At 45.3% G+C, this 25,113-nt stretch overlaps 1 protein-coding gene across 4 annotated transcripts in view; it reads left to right on the forward strand.

Annotated features, from left to right (window-relative positions):
* LOC138292722 (zinc finger protein 135-like) overlaps positions 1–25,113 on the forward strand; it is a 178,858-nt gene that overhangs the window by 13,775 nt on the left and 139,970 nt on the right. For all 4 annotated transcript variants that reach the window (XM_069231456.1, XM_069231454.1, XM_069231457.1 and 1 more), the window contains exon 2: positions 20,989–21,115. In XM_069231456.1, the coding sequence (XP_069087557.1) occupies positions 20,989–21,115 (127 nt within the window). The remainder of the gene's footprint in view (positions 1–20,988; positions 21,116–25,113) is intronic.

Below are 25,113 nucleotides of genomic sequence, written 5' to 3' on the forward strand. Positions count from 1 at the left end.
TTTCTGGCTCTCCAAGCTGAATTGCATTCCCCTACTGGGCAAATATGTGTATCTCACTGAGTACTGGTGCTACCTGTTGCTGGTTCTGCCAAGTTGCAACAGTTGCATCTTTGCCGTTCAAGGTCAGAAGTACCTTAAATTGTATACTTGTCATATCCTCCGTCCCCAGATGTCTCTCGGATAATTTTGTGTGTTTTCCTCATTCTTTTTGTGGTGCCTTTCAATATTTGTCACATTTTTGTCCATTATGTCTTGTTATACCTTATTTTGGAGATCTTGTGGGATCACTTCAAACCACCAAATTATCTTGACAGGTAATAAAGAAGTTGTTTTTATATGTCGGTTCCTTTTGCCAGATAGTGCTCCCTATTCTTAGGTGTTAGTAAGATATTTGTATCAGCAGTCTATGATGCCTATAAAGGCGTAGAGTGTACAATGTAATACAAAACATGATGTAAACTTAATTCCTCCCTTGTCTTAACGCTGTAATTTGTGTGCACTGCTGCCACTCTCTTTTGACTTTTCATAGTCAGTTTGTTCAAGCAGCACAATGTTTCTCAACTCTCCTACTTTTTTTCTCTTTAAATATTTCGGGGGGGGGGGGTGGTAAGAGAGATGCCCGCTTATCTGCTGTTCCAAGTCAGTTTTCAATTTCTTGATGTTAGGTAACCCATGGGTTGAATTCCCTGAAGTTGAGAACTAATCTCTGACCACTTCCTTTCTTCTGAACCAGGAAGACATTGCGACAAAGACCTCTGAGGTGTCGACAGGATGGAGCAATAGCTTGTTTTGATAAAAGCTCTTGAGTTTCTGAGTCTATGAAGTTAATGTCAAGTTGGGAGAAAAGGAGAGGGGGTGAGATTTGGGAGTGATATTGAGAGAGTTCTATGTTATAACCCTAAACTGTCTTCAAGACTTAACAATCTGTTGAGGTTAGCGTAGTGCCCCATTGTCTAAACAATGACAAAGTCTGCCCCCCAAAGGAAGTTCTGAAGGAAGAGGAACCATTATCTGTGGATTGAGAGGAGGAGTCCTGGTTACCCCTGCCACACCTCTGATGAATCTCTGGACCTCAAGGGGAAGAAGCCCACCTGTGTGGGTCTTGCCAGAAGCCTCTACGCCTGTAGGCAAATCCACATTGACAACCTTGCTAGCTAAAGTGGCTGGTTGCACATCCTCTGCCATGACCAGCCCTTGCTAAAAGGGGATTCAGCTCTTTCTTTAGTGAGGGTTGAGCTTTATCAAATGAAGCAAATGTGTTCGCGAATTTGCTCAGATCTTTTATGGAATGATCTCCAAATAACTGTCCTTCTGCTAAAGGACCAGGTTCAGCAGCGGACGATTTCTCAAATTGAGGATCAATGCATAAATGAACAGATTTTCTCCATTTGGAGGCTAAAGCACAATTTACATTGGCCAAAAGATACATTGCCCATAGGGTCCAGCCTGCTAGAACTTCTCGATCAATGGGGGTACTCGTTACTTGGGCATGTAGAGCCAGTCCCTGGATTTTAGCGAGTGGACCTGAAATATCCAAGACTTTATCTTGACAGGCACAAAGGGCTCTGTCAATCCCCTTATTGGGTCTTTGGCATATCTTTTAGAAAAGTGAGCATATTGAGTCTATATCTGGTGATTGAGTAGTTTTGTGTGGCACATCGAGGCAAAGATATTCTGCTCTGAGTCTGGCTCGGACTTCTTTCTCAAAACCTTTCTGCAGATGTTGCTACATGTACTCTGGGTCCCTGACTTGCGTTAGAATTCTGAAGACCTGGGATGGATAATGTTAGAAGGCTCAAAGTTGAAGGGGGTGGGGGGGCAGAATTACGAGCCGGGGAAGGGCATGTACATTTCTTGGAGTGCTTAGAAAGGTTCGGATTGATGCGAGGAGGAGGAATCTGTGTTCGTATCAGTATTAGTTGAAGTGGAAGGGGGCTTTGAGCATTTTGTAGCGCTGTAAGTATGCTCCCCTGAAATTTCTTGTAACAGTTGTGAGAGTGTAAGGGGATGAGGCCAATTGAGTTCGGTGGGAACTTCATAAGGGTTGGAAGGGCCAACATGGGGCGGGAGGGAAGGGGCTGAAGGACTGCCTGAAAGAGTAATGGGTTGACAAGTAGAGAAAAGAGCTTTGTCCAGAGAGCACCGGACTGAATTATCAATGACTTCCACAAAGCCATCATCGCAAAAGTAGTCCTCATCTTCACTGTGGCCATAGGCCTCAGGGCCCTGCTCGTATTGGTCATAATCAGCCATAGTATCAAGAGGAAGGAACTTCCCAATCAAAGGTCCACAGTGGGAAGCAAGGTCAAGTGAGTAGCGAGTAGAAAAACAAAGGTGGAGGGGACTTAACCAGAAAACAGTCTATATTTATTTTAGCCCATAGCATCACAGGAGCTAGCTGGAGGCAGGCCAAGATACTAGTTATTAAAGTGTCCAAAAATGATTTCCCCCACAGGAGGATTTTGTCAATAGAGCTGAAAATTGAGTCATTGTGCCATAAATATGCCCCAAAATTTAGAAACCTGCCTGCTGACTTCTCCCTATTATCACTTCCCAGGCCAGGTGTCACCAATGTCTTTTCAGCAAAGTTGATGAGCTGAGAATGCGCTTCGCTTCGGCAAGTCACAGTGTACGTGCTCGTAGCAGAGCTATGAGCACGCACATGCTCCCAGAGGCTGCTGCTAAGCAGCTGGAGACCAAACAGCGCATACAGGGATGGATGGAAGGAAGGAAGGGGAGGAGCAACACGCACTCAAGAGAACGCGAAGGAAACGGACTGGAGAGCATTCCTGAAGAAGCCAGACAATATATAAATCGTACAACAGCAAATAGTCAATCTGTTGAAGCGCGAAGCGCACACTTAAAATGACCAAATATGCATTTTAATGCTTTCAAAATAATTATAAATATAATAATAAATAATGGAACACTTATCTTGACTGCGAAGCAGCAAAGAAAGAGGCAGTCAAGATGGTGTTTCACTATTTTATAGGTTATGCCTCACACCTGGTGGCGGAAGATTGGAGGCATGGTTCAAAGCCTCATGGGAAATGTGTTTTATTAATATGTTTACTGGTTTTTGATTGTCTGCCATTTTGGAGTAGTAAAGATAGAGAAAGCATAATCGGAGCACCGGTTCTGACATAGAATCGGGCTTTTTTTAATGAAAGTGGGAACCTCTTCTTCATGTTTTGATGTAGTTCTCCATCTAGCATGTAATGAGCACTGTTTTTAGGTTTCGCCAACTCACCGCATACGCTGTCTCTTCAATTTGTGATGTGTTCAGTCTGTAGGCTTTGATTATGCCCTTTCATGCCCTTCTCTTGTGATTCATAGTTTGTAGTGCCCTTTAAAAATTCTTGCTTCTAAATGCTGACATTCTTTTTGTAGGCCCTCTTATTTGTTGTTTGGATTCCTGCCCTGCAGACTGCCCCTGTTACATGTCCTCTTCAAACTTTGTTTATTTATAGTAACTTTGGTGAACTCTTTTGTTTCTTATGGATTAGCTCATGTTAGAGTAGTGGTTGGGTTATCTAGGGTTTGAGTAGTGTTTTTGAATAATGCTCTATTGCAATGCTTTTTCGTTAGGGAGGTTATTTTTTTGCCTTTCTGATGAACGCAGTTTTACAATGCCATTTCATTTTGGAGGTTATTTTTTTACCTTTCTTATTATGAACATGCATTTGCAATGCTATTTTGTTTTGGATGTTGGGTTTGCTATGATTTTTTTCTTTGATAATGTGCTTCTATTACTTCCTTTTAAATGCGCGTTTGCAATTCTTTTTTTAGTAAAATGCATTTGGTTTATTTATTCTTTCATTTTTTAATAAGGCGCTTTTAAGATGACATTTTGTTTTGGAATTTTGGCTTGTTTAATTTGTTTTTACTAAAATGCTCTTGGATTACCTTTTTTTAATCGCGTTTTTCCAGTGGCAATTTATTTTTTAAGTCTGGCTTGTTTAATTTCTTTTCAGTAAAACGTATTTGAATTACCTTTTTAGGGTCGAGCGGACGCAAGCACTCCGGACCATGTTATAATCTCTATCTGGGCTTCCAATCACGCCCATGTCACGCCCGTCACTTTCATTAGTTTGTGGGCTTGCCTTTTAAAAAATCGATTGATTTTTGTTTGTGGAAGGCATGTATCAGTCATGCCTTTTCTGGTGTTTAGCCCTCCTCAGGCGCACTGGTAAACTACTGAAAACATACAAGGGTCCGTGTTTTCAGCTGCTTTCTGGACTACTTTATCTTTTTATTTCCTGCGCAGCTTGATCTTGCTGGGCAGAAGTCGAACGCTTTGCATGACATCAACCCTGTTACATGGATAATTCCACTGTTTCACTTATTATAAGTTTATGTGGCAAAAAAGTCAGGTTAGGAGTTTACAACACTACTAGCTCTAACTCGAGCAAACTCGAGACCCATTGCATTGCAAATGCTTGTGTTTTTGGAGGAGGGTGGCTTTCTAACTAACGCGCTTTTGCAGTGCTATTTGGATTGAGGTCTGGATTGTTTATAGTAAACTGTTTATGGTGCTGCTTGAAGCTTTTATGCTGCAGCGCTTTAGGAGCTTTAAATACGGATGCATATGGCTTCAAAGGCTCCAGCTTTGGTATAATGTGGCGCTTCTGCTTTTGATGCTAATTTGTTAAAAAGTACTGGCTCCTATAGCAAGTAGGACTGTGAACTATCTCTGTGTGTTTTTGCGGGCATGATGAGCGGGCACTTGTTCATATACTGTGTATTATCCGCGTTTTTCATTATTCTGATGCTTTGCGAGGTAGTGTGTTTTACTTTTTTTTGGGTGAGCTAGTAGTTAAGTATTTCCTATGTTTTCATGAAAGTGAACGTGCACCGAGCACTTATGTTGGTTGCTGGTTTCACATTATAATTTTTGAGTATTCGTTAACCATGTGTATCTGTGGCTACAGTGCTTTTGGGGTTGGTATGTGGAGTCACTGGGCTTTAAACTCCAGCACTCCCGTGTGTACAGTATTTGTTTTTTATTTATTTGAACTAGGAGTCCTTCCATAACATTTAGGCCCTCATCATGACTTTGGCAGTAAATTCCAAATTCCGCCGCAGTGACTGCCACCAACATACCGATGCAGATGCGAACATCTGTCTGCCAGATTATGACACATACACACACAAAACCGACAAAAAACAGCCACAGCTCCGTCAGTCCCACTGAACGTGATAAACTGACAGAACTACCACCCATACCGTTACACCTCCAATACAATGCTCTCCAAAAAATGACCCACCAATCAGCACAGAGGACATTCAGTGATGGTAAGCCATCGGCGGTGAACATTGTTGCAGCAGATATGGCCACCCAAAAACAAAACAAGACAAAATTGGCCAGAACAAAAAAACACACCTGACACAAATACATACACCCAACAACAGCACTATAAAACAGATACCCACATCACCCACAAACTTCTTCAAACACGACAATCAGCTACACTTTGCAAGGGCAATCCAAAAGAGAACTGCACACACATCACAACTACCAATTCAGCCGACATGCACCACACACCCCACCACGTCACACATCACCCCTGAACAACCTACACACACCACACAACACCCATGTCCCCACAAAGGCACCCCCGTTTCACCGATGAGGAGTTGCGAGTCATGGTTGGGGAAATAATCAGGGTAGCGCCACAGCTGTTTGGAGAACAGGTACAGCAGATATCCATTGCCAGGAAGATGGAGCTATGGGGGAGGATCATGGACAGGGTGAACACCATGGGACTACATCCAAGTACAAGGGACGACATAAGGAAGAGGTGGAACGACCTACCGGGGAAGGTGCATTCCAGCAAGGCACCAGCTCGCTCTCCAGAGGACTGGCGGTGGACTCCCACCTCCTCCCCCATAGCTGACAGCAGGCGAGAAGCAAGTCTTGGCAATCCTGCATCCTGAGGGACTCACTGGAGTTGCCGGAGGACTGGACACAGGTGAGTCAGCATTTACCACTTATCACCACCCCCATACCTGCATGCCATCTCAACCCACCCCACCTTAACTCCCTTCACCCCACACAGTACACCACCACAATCAACAAACCTAAATGCCAAGCCCTGCATGCCATACCCACTGCATGCATATCCTTTTCAGCCCTGCCTGTACACGCCCCACCAATGCATGCACAGCATGGAGAACTAACAATCCCACAATCCAGCACCATACACAAATAAAGGTGGCAGGGCAACAGCAATAATATAGGGGAAGCTAGGGATGCAGAATGTCAGACATGTAGCATAATACACCACTTACACCCCCACAGGTGCCCCAACCAATCTCAACGGCGAGGAGGTGCCACGGTTACCCAGTTCCCCACCAGAAGATGCCCCCAGTGATGACCGCAACTCTGGAGCTCTGGATCTGGGTGATCTCCCTGGCCCATCAGTGACCACTGGTCAGTCGGCTACCCCAGCCCATATCCAGTCCACCACAGAGCCTCCATCCTTAGTATCCAACACCACACCAGCCACCCAACGTCCCCAGACCTCTGTCCCCAGGACATATCAATCAGCAGTGTACCCCCCTGCACAGGGACCCTAGTCCACACCTTACAGGCAAAACAATGAGGGTCCAGGGGTCAGTGGCAGTGGGCACACCATTAAGGGGACACAGGCACAGGAGGCCAGGGACGGTCGGAGGACAGCTGTGCGCCAGGGGAGGACAGACCCAGGAGGCACTGACTAATGACCTGGGGGCATATCAACAATCCCAGGACAAGATGAGTCAGGTGATAAACATCATGCAGGAAAACCAACGGCTGCAGGTGGAACACCACCAGTGTCGAGACGGGCCACTCACCTGAAAAGCAGGATGTCTGCAGGGGCGATGGTATGCCCCCTGACCTCCTGGAACACCTCTCGGCACTTCTTGGTGGACACAGAAACCCCAGCAGGTGTCCCAAAAGGAAATGGGGAATGAAAGAGAAAGAGACAAAACACTGCCACGTCTTGCCGGTCCAGCCAGGCACCTTGTATCTTCGGGGGGCAGGTCGTTGTTGACAGAGTGATAGTAGAGTTAGTGCACTCCACTTCCTTGAAACTGAATCTCTCTTTCTGATGTGGGCACAGGAGTGGTAGAAGAACACCGGGATGCTCCAGCACTTTTGTTGGATAATAACTGTTGGCACAGTTACTAACACTGCATTACCAAAAACCCAAACTGAGTACCATAACAATAAGTACTGCGACACTAGGGCTGGCTTCACAGAGATCCACTGTTGCACACTACAGTTAGAACTGTGGTTGTACTTATCATGCACAAGAAAGACAAACAAGGGCATTAATTATATCACATATAACTTTCCTGCATGCATAGGATTAAACTAAAAGGAACAAAAACAATCCAGGAAATACAAATTTCCACTCTGGGTTTAAACAATTAGGGTGGCACAGTTTGGTTTGATTTCACTGTGTGTGTGAAAAACCCTTCAAAAGCAAATTCCTCAAACCTGAACCACAGGCATGAATGACACAATTTAAATCCAAGAGTTATGCTATTGGAGAAAGAAAAGTCATGTAAATGCTCTTTCGAAATTGCACTGTCACTTTTTGTAGTACTTGAGGTCAAGCTGATTTCCTGAAGCACATTTAGGCAAGTAACTACAATAATAATGTAGAATGTTCAGAAATGCATTTGTCTCTTAAAGATAAGCACTCTGCCAAAATACGAGGTCTGAAATACACCAGCTGTTCTAGGAAAGCGCGGCGCTCAAAGAACAAACTCCCTGGAGAATACTAGTCACTTAGCTGCAGTCTTTTCTGGAGTGCTGGAGGAATGCCTGGTGCAAGCTGGTACAGGAACGAAGAAAAGAATTGCCTCAAAAGTCCTGAATACGAGGATGACAGCAGGGGCTGGACTGCCAAATCAGATGCTGAGATCAGGAAGCAAAACAAAGCTAAGCAGGGAGCTCTGCTATTTATAGCCAATCAGAAAAGCAGTTGAGTTTTCACATGTGGATGAGTCACCACACCCAGTTAGAAGCACATGTCTACACCACACCCAATTAGAAGCACATGTCTACTACACCTGCTCACATTAGCAAACAAGCATTGGTAAAAAAAGCATTGATAAAACCAATTGTGTAACACAGCACGTTATGTTTACTTAGAAACATGAAGGTTTAACCAAGAACAGAGATATGATTTAACCCTAATTCCTGGGAATGCTGACAGATAACGCAGGACGCACCTTGAAGATTCCTGACTACCAGAGGATCAAGCAAGAATTGCAGGCCCTGAACACCACCATGGTCTCCATTGCAGGGGTGCTGGGTGACATGGCCAACATCATGAGGGACTACACAGCACACCAGCGGGCCCCTTCCACTAGCCAGTGTACTGACCAGCCCCCCACATCTGCTGCAGCTAGTGGACTGGAGGCCCTGCCACAAGACCTATAGGCCACCAGCACCCCTCCCCCTGCAGAAGGTGAACCACCTGCAAACAGTCCCTGTGACCCAGACAGACACCAGAGACACTTGCCAAAACAAAGACCACCACCAGGAAATGAGGCCCTCCTGAATGTCCTCCTTGTGTTCCACTGTGTCACCTTGTCCACTTTGAACTGCCATTGCTCCCCTTCCTTTGGCCCCTTGGACACTGGACCTGTGCTACAAACAGACTGGCCCACTACACTAGGCTATTCCCAACCATCACCCTGCTCTATTGCACTTCCCATTGTATACCAGTTTTCAATAAACACCCTTGGACACAAATTGAGTAATAGTGCTTTATCTACAGGTAATGTACAATGTATAGAACTGAATTGAACTGCATGATCCTGTGTAAATGTCCAGTAACCTGTTGACCCATCCTACAAATGTGTCTCAGCAGTATGTACACATCAAAGTTGGAACAACACTAACATCTGCAATAAGGGAAGGCTTTGGTGACAGTTTGGTGGGATGCAAAGGTAATGACTTGCATTATGCTACAGTCACACAGCACAACACTAAAATGTATAAATGTTTAGTTCAACAGTCTTACCTGAGTGTCATTGGAAGTACTGCAGGATCATATGTGACCTGTTGTCCACATCCTCCTCCTCACTGTCCTCAGTGTCTACTGCTGCCACAGCTGCATTGTTATCCCCACCTCCTGCAGATGGGGCACATGCCGTCTGAAGACCAAATTGTGCAACATACAGCACACAACAACAATTCTGCAGACCTTCTCAGGGGAGTAGCATAGGGATCCACCTGTCAGATGGAGGCACCTGAACCTAGCCTTCAGGAGCCCGAAGGTCCTTTCAACAATCCTCCTGGTACACCCATGAGCATCACTGTACCTTTTTTCAGCCCCTGTTCTCGTATTTCTAACAGGGGTCAGGAGCCAGGACAGGTTTGGATAGCCGGAATAACCTGCAAGAAGTAAGGGACACACTTTAGCTCTGCACAATGGCATGGGCTATCGCTCCTGAAGGCATACACTGACATACTTTAAGTGGGGACTCAGGCTCACCTATTAGCCACACTCTATGCCTCTGTAGTTGTGCCATCAGCTGTGGTACACTGCTATTCCTCAGGACAAAAGCATCATGCACCAACCCTGGATACTTGGCAGTGACGTGCGAGATGTACTGTTCAGCAAGGCTCACCATCTGGACATTGAATGAGTGGAAACTCTTCCGATTCCTGTACACTTGTTCATTTGCCCTGGGGGGGGACAAAGGCAATATGGGTCCCGTCATTGGCCCTAATTACATGCGGTGTATGTCCCATTGCTTAGAATCCAGCCTTCACAGCGGGTAAATCATTAACCTGGGGGAATGCCATGTAGCTGCACATGTGTTTGAGCAAGGCTGCCAAACCCCTTGGAAGGACAATAGAGATTATTGGCTGTGGCATTCCTGCAACCAAGCCCACTGTCACCTGGAAAGAGCCAGTTGCCAGGAAATGGAGCACTGATAGTACCTGCACAAGGGGGGATTACTTTGGTGCAACGGATAGCAGGTAGCGGATCAGGCTCCAATTGTGCGCACAGCTCTGTGATTGTGGCCCTGTTCAGACGATAGTTGAGTATGATGTACCTGTCCTCCAGTGTAGCCAAGTCCACAAGAGGTTTGTACATGGGTGCTTGCCTCTTCCTCCTATTCCTCCACAGTGGTTGGTGCCTAAGGGACCCAAAAGTAAGAAGGAAATGACAACAGGAACCATGAACACACTACAGCAGTGTACACAGAGCATGGTTGTATGTTGGACATTGGAATTGTATAGGTGAGAACATTCAACTACAATGACGCACTTATCAATCTGTACATGTGTACCAGCATTAGAAAATGGCACCCGCCTGTCCTGTATGCATGGACAGGTGGAAGTGACCTAACTCCTTTAACATCATGACGGGAGGCGGTCTGCACCGCTGTGCAATTCCTCATTGGCTAACATAGCCCTATATGGAGTATGGGAGCCAGTGATGATCAACGCTGTAGGTGACAGTGTTCACCACCACAGACATGACCGCCATTTATTTCTACCACTTCACTTGATTTCTGACTTTCCACAGAACGACATCTCCACTGCGTGTGCTGCTGTGACCTGTGTCTGGAACCTGCCATGGCTCGTGCAACAGGAGAAAGGATCCCAGCCTTCATGTCAGAGGAGTTGGAGAGGCTCGTGGATGGGGTCCTACCCCAGTATGGGCAGTTGTATGGGGCTCCAGACCAACAGGTGAGTACACCATGGGTATGTTGCATGGAGATATGTGTGTGTGTGTGTGGTGGCAGTGTCATATGTGGGGGGTATTGTTGGTGGCAGCGCTAATGCAGGGATACGGGTCATGTGTGTGCCTGATGAGGGGATAATGCATTTTTTAAGCCATATGTGTGACAGGCTAGATTGTCTGGTTAATGTTGTCCCACTATTTGTGTTTCCCCTGAGGTCCAGCGCCCATCAGAAGAGGGGGTTGTGGCGTGCCATCGCCAAGGACGTGCGGACCCTGGGGATCTATTGCAGGCGGGGCACCCACTGCAGGAAACTGTGGGAGGCCCTGAGAGGTTGGGCCTGATAGACCGTGGATAGGCCCAGTTGGGGACAGCCTCCTAACGAGGGAGAGGTGCCCGTCGGAACCTGACCCCCCTGATGGCCTGCATACTGGCAGTGGCCTACTCAGAGCTGGATGGGCATCACAGCAGTCACAAGGTGATAAGTACAGTGTGTTTGACAACTGTTTCCGTTGCGTGGCATGGGATTTGGGTGCAGGGTACTAGTCAGTGGATGCCCATATATCCAGTTTAGACATTGCTGCGTGGTCCAGTTTAGGTTAATAGGGTGAAATGCATGTTTTTGATAGCTAGGTAGCTGGCTTCCCATGTCAGACAGGGCTTAGCTGGTCCCAGTTGGTGTGTAGCTGGCAGTGTTTGGCTCCTACCTGCTGTGGTACTTAGCCAATGGTATGTCAGTGTGGTTCATACTGCACATTCTCAGTCTCAGTGTGTGACAGTGATACGTATGCCATTTTTGTTATTGGTGCTGTGAATGACCCTGTGCTCCCTTCCCCCCCCCCCCCTTTCTTTTTGTCATCCTGTCCATGTGTGCATTAGCATCATCTGGCGAAGGAGCAAGGGCACCGGCGAGTGAGGGGGCTGCAGCCCATGGGCCCCAGGAGGCACAGTCCACCAACGCTGAGGGGACCAGTGGGACAGAGGGCGAAGGGAGGACCACGGCGGGGACAGGAGCTGATACCACTGACTCTTGATTCGTCCTCCGATGGGAGCTCCCTGGTGGTGGCTGACCCCTCTGGGACCACCCCAGCTACTGGTTCTACCACCACCCCCATACCAGCACCGCCCTCCCTGTAGCCCTGCACCAAGTTGCCCGTGCCCGCTCACCCAAGAGGGTGGGCATCTCCTTTGCCCCAGGCCCTGCCCCAGTCAGCCCTGCTGCACTCAGTGAGGAGGCTATTGACCTCCTGAGATCAATCTCTGTAGGGCGGTCAACAATAGTGAATGCCATCCAGGGGCCGGTATCCCAGATGCACCATTGCAGTGCGTTCCTGGAGGGCATTCATGGTGGATTGGCGGCACTACAGAGATAGTTTCAGGCTCTGGCCCCTTCACTGATGGCAGCCAGTGTCCCTGTTTCATCTGTTCCCCCTCCAACTACCACCGCCCAGTCTCCTCACCCCCAACTCATCCCTCGCACACATTCTGACAAGCATGCACCCAAAACATCAAACACGACTCGCACAGAGAAACACAGGCAGCACACTTCAGTCCACAAGCACTCACACATCCAACACAAAGTTGCACACACAACATCATCCACTGCCTCCATCATCTCCCCTCTTCCTCCTCCCTCATAGTCACATCTGCACTCACACCTGCATGCACCGTATCAACAGTCCCTGAACCTGCCACCTGCACAGCCTTTCCCACAGTGAACAGCAGACCCGCAGACATGCATCCCACACACCACATGCGCAGTCACCATCACCACCTCACATGCAGACACTACCACAACATCCATCCACATGTCATGTTTGCCCTCCCCACCCTGTCTGACCCCCCTCCTAACACACACAAACGCTCGCACTCTGACCCCCAATATCCATCCACCTCACACATGGTCCATTCACCTGCACCCAAGTCCAGCACACCTTCTCCTCCAACCACTCCCTCTACCTCCACTCCGATTCCCTCCTCCCCCATCCCGCCGCATTGGCCCTAAGAAGCTTTTCCTTGCCCGCCTTGACCTCTTCCCCACCGCCCGTAAGAGGAAGGTCCCACTCCCTAGCCCAATACCTCAAGTACCTAGTCTGACACTGCTCCACCCCCAAAGTCTCCTGCTGCCACTAAGGGGCACATGAGTGCAATGTTGGCCCCGGCCACCAAGGACACTCGTCTTACCACTCGCCCTCCCCCCAAAACGGAGGGCTAAAATGCCGGCCCCTCCCAAACAGACTGCCAACACCATGGAGCCACCTCACAAACCTAGGGCCAAGGAGGCCCCACCCAGATCCAAAGGAAGCCCCCCAAATCCAAGGTCAAGGAGGCCCCATCCACGGCCAAGGAGGCCCCACCCAAATCCAAGGCCAAGGAGGTCCCACCCAAATCAAAGGCCAAGGAGGCCCAACCAAATCAAAGGCCAAGGAGGCCCCACCCAAAACTGAGCTCAAGGAGGCCCCATCCAAAACCAAGGACAAGGAGGCCCATCCTGAACCATAGGCCAAGGAGCCCCCTCCAGAACCAGTGGGCAAGGAGCCCACCTCCAGAACCAGTGGGCAAGGAGCCCACCTCCAGAACCAGTGGGCAAGGAGCCCACCTCCAGAACCAGTGGGCAGGGAGCCCACCTCCAGAACCAGTGGGCAGGGAGCCCACCTCCAGAACCAGTGGGCAGGGAGCCCACCTCCAGAACCAGTGGGCAGAGAGACCACCTCCAGAACCAGTGGGCAGGGGGCCCACCTTCAGATCCAGTGGACATTGAGCCCACCTTCAGATCCAGTGGACAGGGAGCCCACCTTCAGATCCAGTGGACAGGGAGCCCACCTTCAGATCCAGTGGACAGGGAGCCCCCCCAGTAACCAGTGGGCAGGGAGCCCCCCCAGTAACCAGTGGGCAGGGAGCCCCCCCAGTAACCAGTGGGCAGGGAGCCCCCCAGTAACCAGTGGGCAAGGAGCACCCCCAAGAACCAGTGGGCAAGGAGCCCCCTCCCAATGATATGTCTTCCCCTCAGGTGCCTGTCCATTTCCAGCATGATTCCCCTGAACAGTGGAGTCCCGATGTTGTCAGTAGTCAAGTTGGGGCTTGGACTTTGCCATGTGGGCATTTGTGACTTTGGACTGGCCTTTAGGCTTGCGTGTATGTATATATGCAGTTGTGTATATTTTTACATTTTGAATATTCATCCAACAGGAATACAGTGGTTGAACAGTGTATGTTTCCTGGCTTTTTTTGCTCTGGGGATCTGTTACTGTTGTTTTGCTCTGCAGATGGTTCTGGGTGTGTGGTGTGTGTGTGTGTATGGTGTGTGTTGTGCGTGTATGTCACTCTCCCTTCCCTCCCTCCCTTGTGTGCTAGGCGGCTGCACTCACTGTCGTCGTCTACGGCAGTGTTGGTTCTCCAGGACGGCCATGGCATGGTACAGAATCAGGAAGACTTGCAGTTCGGGTTTTATGGAGTCCACCGACTCCTGTGTGTCCCTGGAGTTAAGTGTCTCCTTTTATGTGATGTGTTTCCGCCAGGCTTTTGGTGTCGTTGCTAACGCCCTGAAAATCACGCCGGTGTGCTATGTCATAATATGGTGGGCAGATCCTTGTCTTCCGCCTGTAGGTGGCTACTGCTGTGTTCAGTGTTCGCACCGCGCTGGTGTGGTACATTGGCTGTCTATGGGAGGGTTCACCTCCATGGTCATTGTTTGGCAGTCATTACCGCCAGCCTGTCGGGGGTGAAACCGCCACGTTAACCCAGGCAGTCAGAAGACTGCCAGGGTCATAATGACCACCTTAGTGTTTTTGAAGCCAGCACAGCTGTGGCTCTACAGGGGGCCGTACACAAAGCCAAATGGCTTCAGAGGATTACGCTTAGAAAACATTAGTGCTAATCTGTAAACCCGACATTTGTGGATATTTTAGGGATCATTTGTTGATTACAGTAGTGGTTCTTTTAGGGCAAAGGGATTATATTGGTTTTAGCCGCATTTGTTCTTTTCTTATCAGTACCAAAATGGAATAAAGATGGTCACATGGTGCTTTTTAAACTGACAACCTGGAAAACAGTCAGAGCTTTCTAATATATAAGCACTGTTATACTTTTATTGTTTAATTCACTGAACAATGTACATTAAACATATAAATTATATGTAAATCACAATTTTTGGAGTATTGTAAGTGTGACTATTACATGTTTTTAAAGTTGTGTATTCATTACCTTGATATGAACAGGAAGCAGATGCTTCATTAAGCTGGCTGGAATATTTATTGCCACTAGTGTTCAAAGGTTTGCGATTCTTTCAGGTACATAGGGAGCAGAATTTTTACAGGTTATCTTCTTGATTTATTTTGATTAATTTAAGAATATTTACTAAACAAGTGTACCTTTTTCTGCTGCGCTGTAGGGGCTCTATAGAGGAGGCATTGGGTATTATAGTACGCGTTCTGGTATTTACCATATTTTCTGTTTAATTTGGCCCTCCAGGCGGTGTATATTAAGTGTTTTTTTTATTTTTTATTATGCGGCCACAACAATTTTTGCTTAAATATATATTTACTACATAATCCATCATATGTTGTATAATATGCATATTTGAACAAAAAGAATATGTTTTTTTGTAGCTCACATGGTGGAAAAGTTAGTTAGGAAACAGCAACACGTGTTGCTTAGAAAAACATTTGTGTGATTTATTTAGTAACTGTCAGTTGGGCTTTATATATTTCACTGGCACCACACTGTATTTGCCATTTAAGTAAGTATTTAGGGCGATGCGTGTCTAGCGGTTTGAAGCTGGTTGCGATGCAGCACTCTTAAGAGCCTTGATTGTGGACGCATGTGGCTTCAAAGGCTCCTGTTTTGGTATAATGTTATGCCGCTTGTGTTTTTTAGTTCCATTTCTAACTAACGCACTTTTAAGATGCCTTTTTTGTTTTGGAGCTTTGGCTCGTTTTATTTGTTTTTAGTAAAACGCTCTTGGATTATCTCCTTTAATCGCGCCATTGGAATGGCATTTTTTTTTTTTACATCTGACTTGTTTCATTTCTTTTCAGTAAAAGGCGTTTGGGTTGCCTTTATTTTTTTGGGGATGGCTTCCTGACTAACGCGTTTTTGCGATGTTATATGGTTTACAAGGTCTGGATTGTTTATTTATAGTAAAATGTTTATGGTGCTGCTTCTGCAATATAAATTTCGACTACACACCACACTCAGCCCCTACACTCCAAACCAAAACACATATATACAAAACATTGTCATTTACAACACCAGTATCTCGAACTCTCACAAATGCAAGACCTATTGCATTGTAAATGCCTGTTTTAGGTCTTGCATAGACAGAGCATGCTCTGTCTCTTCGGAGCATTTTATTTACAATCAGTTGGCTCATAGTCCACCCATAGCTTACCATTGGTGAGCTTCAGCATTGCTCTTGTATCCTTCGTTCCTGTTTGTCCGTGCCATGCATGCATCATGCGTTTTCTTGTGTTTGGCCCTCCCCTAGAGCATGGACTAAGTACTTTAGTCAATCCACTGTCCCATTTTTGGAGCTAGTTATTTTGTTAGGGTCAAGCGCTCCATATGAGTGCTTGTGTTTTGCAATGCTGTTTGCTTCTGTGAAACCCCACCATGCCCATACTTCTCTCTCCTTTTTTGTTTCCCCGCTGTTGCTCATTATTGCTATATTGCTTGTTGCCCTGTCTTTCCTGCACTGCCATCCCCTGTATCGTTGCTGTTTCCTGCCATCCTTCCTGCACACTTTGTTGCTTCTTGCCCGTGTGGTTGTTGCCCTCACCCCTCCAGTCCTGCGCATTTTACCCATCTGTCCCTTCTGACCCCCTTAGTCCGCCTCAATTATTTAAAAATATATATATAGCACAGACTTGACCTGAATGCATTGGAGTGTCTCTCATGATCATCATTTATTTTTCAAAAGACACTTTCATTTTTTTTGTGGCATGGGGAGATTGTGATTTGCTCAGGATCACATGATGTTGAGCCTACGCTGAGGCTCGAACCTGGTTCCTCAGTTCCAAAGTTGTTTTATTGCTTGCAAGACGCTTTAGTAGTTAGAAAAGGGCTCGGAGCCCCGTCCATGTCACGTCAGTGTCTTTCATTGGTTTGTGGGCTTGCCTTTTAAAATCTGCTTGCTTTCTTTAGTGGAAGGCATGCATACGTCATGCCTTTGCTGTTTTCCGTCCGGTTTGTGGACTACTTTTTATCTTTTTTCGCATCGCGATCTTGCTTGGCAGAAGTCGAGCGCTTTGCATTACATCGACCCTGTTACATAGTTAATTGCACTTTTGCCGGTTACGTAGATATTTGCACTTCTACCGATCGCTTTCACTACGAGCGAACTGTAGCAGCGCGATCGCGCTCTTTTTTCCCCATTTAATGTGGCAAGAAAAGTCAGGTTGGGAGTTTACAACTGCTAATAGCTCTAACTCAGAGAAATGTGAGACCCATTGCATTGCAAATGCATGTTTTTTCCTGCCATGTTTTCTGCACACTCCGTTGCTTGTTTGTAAGTGTTGGGAGCAGGGCTGGGTTCAGACTGGGGAGTAGGTTCCGGCTCCAGTGAAGGATGCTGTGAGAAAAGGGTGGGTAGAAAAGAGAAATTGGGTATCTGGGTTCTTTCTAGCTGTGTGGGCTTCAGTTAGGGAACTGGTTTGAGATGAAGGGCATAGGCCTTGGCAGCCTCTAAAGCAACACTGTATTTTCAAGTCAGTCAGCTGGCTGATCCCTGCTCCTAGCTGACACCCAGCAACCCGGTGCCTCAACAGCTTAGAAAACAGTAAAAGCTAATCAGTGCTCATGTGTGCACGACAAGTGTGTCTTTGTGTGCAATCTGCATGCCAGCCTGGGTCCCAGAGCAGGGAACGGTAGCAGTCAGCGACTGCATCCACTAAGTGATGATCACAGTTGGAACATAATGGAGGAGTTCTGCGTTCATTTACACAGACCTCTGACTTCAATAATTTTCAAGGAAAACCTCGTCGCTTTGTCTTGTTTTGTTTTTGCTTGCCCCCCGTTGTTGTATCTTGCTCTGTCTCCACTGCCCCCTCTCGCGTAATGTTCCTCACCAGCCTCACACTCTCCCTTTTTGCATTTTTCAAAGTGCAAAATAACCTGATGGAGAAAGAGCGCTTTACATGACAACCTGATTACATTACAGAAGGTCAGATTAATCATGTTGGTATTAAAATGGAATTACTCATTTGTGAACTTGATTCAATTAGTTGATTTTGAATTTTTTTTTTTACTAAGGGGGGCTGCAAAATTGGCAGCCATTATTTGGCTGGCGGCAATATATTATGCTGATGTAAGGACCTACTATGAGAAACTGGCTTTGAGTGAGCATAACTTGCACCACCATGGTGCAACTTAAAGCCACTAAAAGGGGAGGCAGGTGTTCACGACATTGGGATAAATCTTGATAAAAGATAGTACTGATCAAGCCTCCTCAGCTGAATCACAACCTGTCCTTCCGCTATTGCGGACCCCTGGGATCACTGTTAAAAGACAGCTTTTCCATGACTTAAAGAAAATCTCCAAAACAAGCATTGGTAAAGCTAATAGGTTGTGCCTATGAGAGAGCTTTTGGCTTTGTGAATTGTTTTTAGCTCTATCAGACAGCAGTGTGGCTGAATGTTTAAAAAAAAAAGTGTTATGATGTATCCGTCATAGCGCTTTTTAGGTCTTGGCTAGACAGCACATGCACTGTCTCGAAGAAAGTGTTGTATTCAATATGTGGGCTTCAGCCCGTCCATAGGCTTCCCTTTTGCTGGCTCAATTGTCGCTTCCATATTCTTTCTCCCTATTTGTCCATGGCATACATGCATCATGCCTTTTCCTGCTCCCATTTTAGGAACTGTTTTAGGAACTACTTGTTTATTTGTTTAAGAGCACTTGTGTTTTTGCTCGCTCTGTTTCTGTAGACAGGCATGTAAATCTTGTTCTTATCTCGTCACATTTGCTGTGCGTTCAAGACCGAGGTCAAATGTCAGATGCTATTTTGTGAGGGTGCCTGTTTACTTTTCTTTCCCAGACTTCAAAGTGAGAGGATTTTTTTTTTTTTAAATTAAGGTCCCAGTGTTGCTTGTTTATTAGTACTGCATCCCCTGACCCCTTCGTTGTTTGTTGTTTTTTCTATTTATATTTGTTTGTTAGTCCTGCATCCCCATTGTTGGTCCTCCCTAGCGTGAACTTGACCCAAAAGGATTCAGGTGCTTTACGTGACCACCATTTACATTACACAGGGACACGTGCCGCAGTGCGTTTCATTTAATCGTTTATTCAAGTTTTTACGTGCATTTGTGTTGCGCAAACTCGACCGGAAGGGATTGAAGTGCTTTACATGTTCACCACTTTCATTATACCGGGACATGCACCACATCACCTTTTATTTAATTATTTAGTCATGTTTAACGCATATTTATGTAGCGCATTTACGACATGAAGGGATTAAGGAGTTTTACTTGAGCACCACTTACATTACACTGGGACACGCACCACACTGTCTTTCATTTAATTATTTATTCATGTTCAGCCTGCATTTATGTAGTGCAAATTCGACCCAAAACGATTGAAGAACTTTAGATTACACAGGGACTCACACTGTATTGCCTTTCATTTAATTATTTATTCATGTTCAACATGCATTTATGTAGCACAAACTCCACCTGAAGGGATTGAAGTGCTTTACATAAACTCTAATTGCATTACACAGGGACACTTAGCAAACACCCCCTAAGAGTGCACCTGCATCCGTCTTCTCTCTTCCACAGCATGTTACCCCCCTTTTTTTTCTTTTTTTAACAAATCCCCCTCTGCCTGGCTTTTAACCCACCACGTCCTCCTTCATGCGCTTTGTTGGTTTACCCACCCCCCTGCTTTGGCCACCTCCTGTGACCTCCCTTGTGTGATGGCGGAATTCTAGTAACCAAGGTTACAAATGAATTGACTCGCAAGCAGAGACAGGTCAACTGCACGTGACTCCTCCCACCGCCATTGCATGTGTGGCCACATTACTTCTCGCACCGTACTCATGCCACTGCTGTTTATTGTTGTGTGTGTGCATGCACATGTGATTTCAAAACACAGCTCCTTTCATTCGTTACCCAGAACCACAGGTCGCTGGGCAAATGCTGAGACTGTAATGATATCTGTATTTAATCACTGCTCCATCTTGACCACTGACTCCACTTTACTTAGCCTAGCTGCACACTGTCACATTGGCGACCACCAGCTCCATTTTGATTACAGACTCCATTATGTACGTAACGTAGCTTTAAACACCATGCAGGTATTTTTCCATGCACATGTTATGGAATGTGTTTTTGCTCATGTTTTCACTCTGCGTGCTCTTTCTTACCAAGGGCTAGAACATAATATGGGGGAGTCAGAGTGAGATAAGGATGTAATAGGATGATATTTTCGGTACGGCAGGGAACGGTTTAGTTTTGGGAGAGCACCTTGGGATCTTGGCCAGTCTCAACTTCTTTCTTTCAAAACTGACCTGCTTTAGCCAGCATTTTTACCAACAATTGACAGCATGGGAGGGGTTTTCTAGAATTTTCCTCTCTCTAGTAGGTTACCGACTCGCAAAATAAGATTGGTACGTGGTGCAATGCCATTTAGTACTCGCAACAGGCAAATTTTGCCATTTGCAACCGCTAAATAGCTTTGTACATCTGACCACGATCCTGTTCTCAGTAGCAAGATTGGCAGCTATGACCGTAGAACACGTCCTCTCACCGTTTGACTTGCTAAATTAACTTCTAGATATTTTGTTGCACTGCTCAAAGTAAACCCCATATTTCACACTGAAAGCAGGGCTGCCTATCTCAGGTTCTATGTGCAGCACGAGCTGTGACCCCGGACTGCTGTCACATACCTCTGAGTAAAACCATATCATACTGTGACATATTAACGGACTGGGACCTTACTGATGCTGTGATGATTCACTGATGAGTTATTACTGTGCTTATTTGGCATGCTCTACTATCTGTGTGGTTCCTAATGTAGTAGTAGCAGGTTAGTAAGAATTAATGTTTGTAACTAATCCACCAGCTGTTATACCATCTGGCTAAAAGACATTGACATCGTCAATAGCTCTCTTGTAGGCGAGACCTATTGGCTTTGCCAAGGCTTGTTTTACATTTTGTCTACCACTTATACGTCTGAAAGGATGTCTGAGCTCTTTAAACAGAGATAAAAGAAACATGACTATACATGTTGTCATCAAAACAATGTAGAGAGGAAAGAGAAGAGTTTGCTAAATCTGTTGTGTTACATTTTGTGTTCCAGGATCCAGTTACATTTTGTGATGTTGTTGCCCGTTTCTCTGAGGATGAGTGGAAGCTTTTACATCTCTGGCAAAAAGATCTTTACAGGAATGTGATGAAGGAAATCCACAAAGTCTTGATTACTCTGGGTGAAGTTATTTTGCTTTATATTTGTGTGTGCGTATGTATGTATGTGTATATATATATAATTGATTATTTTGCCTAATCCTCCCTGTTTTCAGAATCTTCTTACAAAAATATGTTTGTATGTACTTGCATATATAACATTTATGCATATGTATGTATTTATGCCATACTAGTGAAAATAAATGTGGCCAAATAACGTTATTCGGAAAAGTGTACTCATAGCTACATTTTAACTCATTTATAAATACACTGCAAAGGCCAACTTGCTCACTAGTACCACAGTACATACAGCATAACTGACTTTAGAAGTCTATGCTTATAGTCTCAGAGATTCCATTCTATATTCAGTTGACAGAAGATGAAAATTGTGCTTTACCTTAGTTTTTGTGATTCTATTTCACTGCATGAATTTAACATCTTGTGCTCCGTGCATGGTTACGTATCATTGTTTAGAACAATGCCCATGAAAATAGTATGGCATAAACATGCATGCAGATCTGCTAACCGTAATATGCTGTTTATTATTATTGTTGATGAGAAGGAAGGGCATCATGACCCGCTCGATAGTTTCACCTATTTATGACTCATGACCCTTCTCTACACTAAGCAGTGGTAATTAATAACATTTTACACTCTGCAAATCTGAATGTTCACTACATGTGCCATGACCGTGAAAATGAATGTAGTCCACTACCATATTTGGAGCAACTGTACTAATAAATTTTATTACTGCAGTGCAAAGGCCAAATTCCATGTGATTGCCATAGTACAGTAACATTGGGTACATTACATGTTCTTTGCACTGTAAACCATAACCAGGGCCACCGGAATTATGCTGTTGTGTGGCCACTGTGATTTTCACATAATTATAGACTTGCCACATTATCTGTCATCTGCTGCGTCATATGCAGATTTAAACAAAAAAAATGTGCTTCGAGCTCAAACTGTTCAGAAGTTACTAAAAATGCAGTGACGTGTTGCAGCACACTGGAAGGCCCTTTACAAAGCTGGACTGGTCACCTTTCTGTTGCTTGTTGCTATATTTGGGTGTTAAACTGGTACTAATGAGGTTCAACCAATGCCAAGACCGTGTTACCAGGTTACAAAATGACAAAATAATGGAGTAGTACTAATATAAAATGTGCTGCATTATGCTGCGTAATTTGCCTTTTCTTGCTGCATAATTTATTCAACCAAGCCAAATAATTTGACCCTCTCCTGCCACATAATTCCAGTGGCACTGACCATAACGTTTGAATTTCAGTGGTTTTATATTATTGTGAGAACCAAGCCTCTAACTGTTCTTTTTTATGCAAATTTAATAGTGCTTTGTACTAGAAAGTTAGACCTACATTTAAAATATAGTGTGAGTTTTCAGTCCAAACATTTTTATAGTTTTCATCAGTAATCTGTTTGTCATTTATTTTACCTTATTCCTTGTAGCATCTTTCATCCATAAATATTCTAATGTGCTACATAGATTATGAGAGTGTGCATATTCAGGTCCTTCAGTCTACCTCTTCGTGCATGTGTCTGAGTGCAAATATATATATCACAACTGGTGCTTGAGTAGTGAATAACGTATACTACAATCTGCAGTAAAGCTCACCTGAGGGGATCAAGCAAGATATTGGGGAGGTCATCTCACCCACAGCTTATCGTGGCATGCTTCATCCTTGGCATCTTCCCCACACAACCTTAACGAGTTCTTAGATACTGACTCGGGATGGTAGCAGGGGACCATGTGAAAAGTAAAGAACCCTAAGGATAAACCCAAGGGGGTTCTTTTTATTTAGAGGTACACTTGGTATGGTTAAAACATGGTGTAAGTGGGTAAATGGTGAAGAGCAATAATTCACCTATCCTCGTACAGTTGCCAACATGTTTTGACGGGTATCTTAAGACCCTACAGGTCAACAGTCTTCTTCAGGGGTTAGGATCTCCCTGCCTAACTAATGCATACATCCCATGCATGTGAATAGGGCGTAAGCTCTCATAACTGTTTTTTGTAGTCCACCGTAGGCACCTTCAGGTGGCGCTATATAAAAATAGATTAAAGAATACATTAAAAATCTTAAAGAAGTGTGTATTACTATCTGTAACTTCTACCAGTTCTTGTTGGTGACATGTTTCCCAAATAAAAACTATCACAGGATACTCATCACACTTGTGGGCACTGCAAATCAACAAGCCAAGTGTGTGTGTTTCTTGTGTCTGAGTTCATACTGTAAGACACTATATTTATGTATTTAAGTGTAAGTGACAAAATCCATTCATACCTTGCTCTTTCAGTACTTACCCTGTTCTGGGGTATGAATGTCCAGCAGGGGCGTAATGCAGGGGGTACCTCCACAGGAGTCACCCAATGAAGAGCAAATAAAAATAGTTATAAGGGACGAATCATTAATAATTCCATCTTACTTTTTGATAATTAAAGTTGATAAATAATAAGGCTGTCCTAAATGTAGGTGAGGGTATCAAACCTTTTTAATTAGTTTTGCAGTATGATTTGACAGTGTATAATAATGTATAAATGTAAGTGATACACTCCTCTCTGTTGAATTTCAGGGTGATAATGTTACTGTAGTAGAAAGAATCGGAAACCTATACCAGATGACTTGCTAAAACACAGCATGCAAATGAACCAAGTCATAAACTAACGTTTTTAGAATAGTGCGTCTATTAAATGGTACGCAAGCAGGGCGTATATAGAGAACAGCTATTTGAACCACTTCATGCAAATGGACAGTGATCATTTAAATTGCTTTTATAATGCATCTGTTTGAGATACATACTTTTCTAACACTATAAAGAAAAGTGCTAACAAACACTGGCAGATACTAACTTCGGTCTCCCTTAAATTTGAAAAACAGACACAGAGTTCTCCTTTAAACGGGAAAAGCCCCTTAAGGACATATTGATGCATACAAGACTCTAGACATGCAACAATCCAAATACACTGACTACAACATTGAACCTTCCTCCAATTTTGAGCCATTCTCCTTATGTGCCTTCTTCAAACCTAATGTACATAATCACACGTCCCTGTGGCTTGGGATGTATGGGGATGTCGACCTATAAAGAGCAGATTAGGATCAATGAACACAGGAGCACCATAAGATGTTAGAAGACAACCAAAAACTAAGGCAGATGTTTGTGGAAATGTGCCACACTGATAAGGATCTTGAATGGACAGTCAGTGAGCAAGTGTTCTCCAACACTGAAAACACTGAAAGGAAACTTCTCTACCTTGAATAGTAGTGGACCTACAATCTGGAAATATGCATCTCAGGCCTTAATGATGAGGTCCAATGGACTCAACTTTGATTTGACTCTGGAGGCCTTGAACTGTGCGTAACAGGGGCTTGTCCTCTGGGCCTGGCCTTTGGCTATGCGCGGCAGGGTGTTGGGTCCTTGATGATGGATTGGGAGTAGGACCTGACTAAATAAAGCCTATGCCCTGTGGCCAAGTCCCTGCTGCACATGTCCTTTAGTTGTGCTCAGCAGGGCACTGGCAACAGTGGTTCGACACAGGGCCTGGTTAGAGATCCAACCGACACCCCCACTGTGCACCCTGCAGCTGGCACCCATCCCCCCTCGAGTGACCAATCTCTCCTGCTGCACACTACCCACCAAACATCCAACCAAGCCTCAGACACTCAACTTGCCATCTCTTTTATTTTTACAAGAGGAAGGTACCATGTTAATCCCGCAGAACATGCAACACAGTCTTCACCTCCATGAGGCAGCAATACTGCGCAAGCTTCCTCTTTGAAGTTTTCACGGTACTGTGCTGCTGTGGGGGTTGAAGCTTGAGTTGTGACTCCCTTGGGACTACCACATTAGCTCACGGGAAGGCCAATCTGGGTCCTGCAGGAGTACCTCAATACCCGCAACCTGAAGTTTACCCACCAGGGTTGTTCCTTTAGGGCAGGGGTCTCCCTAACCAGTCACCCCATGCTCTATTTTTCAAACACGGGGACCGCCAGAGAGTCTTGTA

The sequence above is a fragment of the Pleurodeles waltl genome, chromosome 4_2 (assembly GCF_031143425.1).
Source record: "Pleurodeles waltl isolate 20211129_DDA chromosome 4_2, aPleWal1.hap1.20221129, whole genome shotgun sequence".
In the NCBI taxonomy this organism is placed as follows: Eukaryota; Metazoa; Chordata; class Amphibia; order Caudata; family Salamandridae; genus Pleurodeles; species Pleurodeles waltl.